Genomic DNA, 3,051 nt, shown 5'->3' on the forward strand with positions numbered 1-3,051 from the left:
AATAACAACAGGATGTGCAACAACAGGATGAGGAGGGCTGATTTAATGCCTGAAGTTAGCGGCAGGGCTACGGGGCACTTCCTTTATTAGGCGACTTCAGGGAGCGGAGGGGGGTGTGGGCTCGGGTTCCCCCCGCCCAGTCGCAGGGGAAGGGGCTGTTTGTGCAGCGCCCGGCTCTGATGTGGCTGGTAGGTCCGCTGCGGTGGCGGGTCTGGGTGCACAGGCTACTAGTGGGATCCTAGGGGATGGTGATTCTCAGCCGACGTGCGTCCAGGGAACCAGGGGGGCAGAGGCGAGAAAGAGTGGGGTGCACTGTGGTGGGCGACACGTGTGGCACGAGTCTTATCGTCTGCCCTTTTCACTTTCAGGACTGGAAATGGCAGACCATATGATGGCCATGAACCACGGGCGCTTCCCCGACGGCACCAACGGGCTGCACCACCACCCTGCCCACCGCATGGGCATGGGGCAGTTCCCGAGCCCCCATCACCACCAGCAGCAGCAGCCCCAACACGCCTTCAACGCCCTGATGGGCGAGCACATACACTACGGCGCGGGCAACATGAATACCACCAGCGGCATCAGGCACGCAATGGGGCCGGGAACTGTGAACGGAGGGCACCCCCCGAGCGCGCTGGCCCCCGCGGCTAGGTTTAACAACTCCCAGTTCATGGGCCCCCCGGTGGCCAGCCAGGGAGGCTCCCTGCCGGCCAGCATGCAGCTGCAGAAGCTCAACAACCAGTATTTCAACCATCACCCCTACCCCCACAACCACTACATGCCGGATTTGCACCCTGCTGCAGGCCACCAGATGAACGGGACAAACCAGCACTTCCGAGATTGCAACCCTAAGCACAGCAGCGGCAGCAGCACCCCCGGCGGCTCGGGCGGTAGCAGCACCCCCGGCGGCTCGGGCGGCACCTCGGGAGGCGGCGCGAGCAGCAATAGCGGCGGTGGCAGCGGCGGCGGCAGCAGCAGCAACATGCCCGCCTCCGTGGCCCACGTCCCTGCTGCAATGCTGCCGCCCAATGTCATAGACACTGATTTCATCGACGAGGAGGTGCTTATGTCCTTAGTGATAGAAATGGGTTTGGACCGCATCAAGGAGCTGCCTGAACTCTGGCTGGGGCAAAACGAGTTTGATTTTATGACGGACTTCGTGTGCAAACAGCAGCCCAGCAGAGTGAGCTGTTGACTCGATCGAAACCCTGACGAAAGAAATCAAACCCCTCAACTTCTTCAGTGTGAATTTAAAAAAACATTCCCTTAGACACAGTATCTCACTTTTCAGATCTTGAAAGGTTTGAGAACTTGGAAACAAAGTAAACTATAAACTTGTACAAATTGGTTTAAAAAATTGCTGCCACTTTTTTTTCTGTTTTTGTTTCGTTTTTGTAGCCTTGACATTCACCTCCCTTATGTAGTTGAAATATCTAGCTAACTTGGTCTTTTTTGTTGTTTGTTTTTACTCCTTATTTCCTCACTTTCTCCAGTGCTCAACTGTTAGATATTAATCTTGGCAAACTGCTTAATCTTGTGGATTTTGTAGATGGTTTCAAATGACTGAACTGCATTCAAATTTACCAGTGAAAGGAAAAATTGCATTAGTTGGTTGCATGAACTTTGAAGGGCAGATATTACTGCACAAACTCTGCCATCTCGCTTCATTTTTGTAACTATGCATTTAAGTACAGACTAATTTTTTAAATATGCTAAACTGGAAGATTAAACAGATGTGGGCCAAACTGTTCTGGATCAGGAAAAGTCATACTGTTCACTTTCAAGTTGGCTGTCCCCCTACCCCGTATGTACAGACAATAATAGGGTGTGGAATGTCGTCAGTGGCAAACATTTCACAGATTTTTATTTTGTTTCTGTCTTCAACATTTTTGACACTGTGCTAATAGTTATATTCAGTACATGAAAAGATACTACTGTGTTGAAAGCTTTTTAGGAAATTTTGACAGTATTTTTGTACAAAACATTTTTTTGAAAAAATACTTGTTAATTTATTCTATTTTAATTTGCCAATGTCAATAAAAAGTTAAGAAATACTTGTTTTCTAGAAGTCATTTGGGGGTGGTTGTTCCCTTTGGTGGCTTTTTTTCTCTGTGAGCTGAACACTTTATTGAGAGTAAGCATTCCAAAGGGTAAATTACAGGACACTAAAACAGGTCATGATGAGCTTAAGCCGAGAGCAGGATTTAACATAATTGGCATAATGCTTCATTGTTATCATTGTAACATGCCTCTTGGTGTGGTTTAATCAAAACCTGTGAAGTTGTCAAAGAGCATTTTTCCCCATAATTGTCATATTCAAGTGTACTCCAGAGTTAGAAAGGTTTGTAAATACTAAATATTATAAATATTTTTTTCATAGGGTGGGAGGGGGAAATTGTTTCTGGATATATCTGATTCAACTACTTCAATGGAGATAGTTTGGAATAATATTCTGTGAGATTGATGAAGATGTCATTATATTTAATCTATCTCAGGTGATGTATCATTACTTCTCAGCAAAAGTACTAAAGAGAAACACACTTCTAGCTTAATCTCAGAAATAGCTTCTGACTGGTTTATAGTTCTAAAGAAGAGGAGGCAGAATTCCACCTTAAAAGATTTTTATTTTGTTCTATAATATTTAAAATTTACTCAGGTTGAGTCAAAGGTCAAATTACAGTGTTTACAAGATGTTCCCTCCCAAGCATGCCCTGTTTTCCAGAATTCTGAGCCTTTTCTATTACAGGCATTGGGTACAAAGGACTTAAGGATAAGATCATTTTAATTTTACTTAAATGGGTTATCAAGAAGACATAACTACAGCTAAGGAGGTGTCAAGTTTTTCCTTATATAATCAAAGGAAAAAGTGATATTGTTAAAGTCTCAAATTATTCCATTTGGAAGAAGGAATTTTTTTTTCTCTTTAATGTTTTCCTAGCTTCTAAGAGCAACATACCTACATTCAAGAAAAAAATAGTCTTTTGTATTTCACCTACTAGAAGAGTAAAGAAATGTAGATTGAATAAAATCTCACAAATAATATGTTAAAAG

At 44.4% G+C, this 3,051-nt stretch overlaps 1 protein-coding gene across 1 annotated transcript in view; it reads left to right on the top strand.

Moving 5' to 3' along the window:
* Positions 1 to 2,072, top strand: part of CITED2 (Cbp/p300 interacting transactivator with Glu/Asp rich carboxy-terminal domain 2) — a 2,638-nt gene extending 566 nt beyond the window's left edge. The window contains exon 2 of the mRNA XM_006915365.3: positions 369 to 2,072. Within this exon, the coding sequence (XP_006915427.1) occupies positions 377 to 1,195 (819 nt within the window). The 5' untranslated portion in view covers positions 369 to 376 and the 3' untranslated portion in view covers positions 1,196 to 2,072. The remainder of the gene's footprint in view (positions 1 to 368) is intronic.
* The last annotated feature ends 979 nt before the right edge of the window (positions 2,073 to 3,051 follow it).

This window comes from Pteropus alecto, unplaced genomic scaffold (assembly GCF_000325575.1).
Source record: "Pteropus alecto unplaced genomic scaffold, ASM32557v1 scaffold185, whole genome shotgun sequence".
Classification (NCBI taxonomy): Eukaryota; Metazoa; Chordata; class Mammalia; order Chiroptera; family Pteropodidae; genus Pteropus; species Pteropus alecto.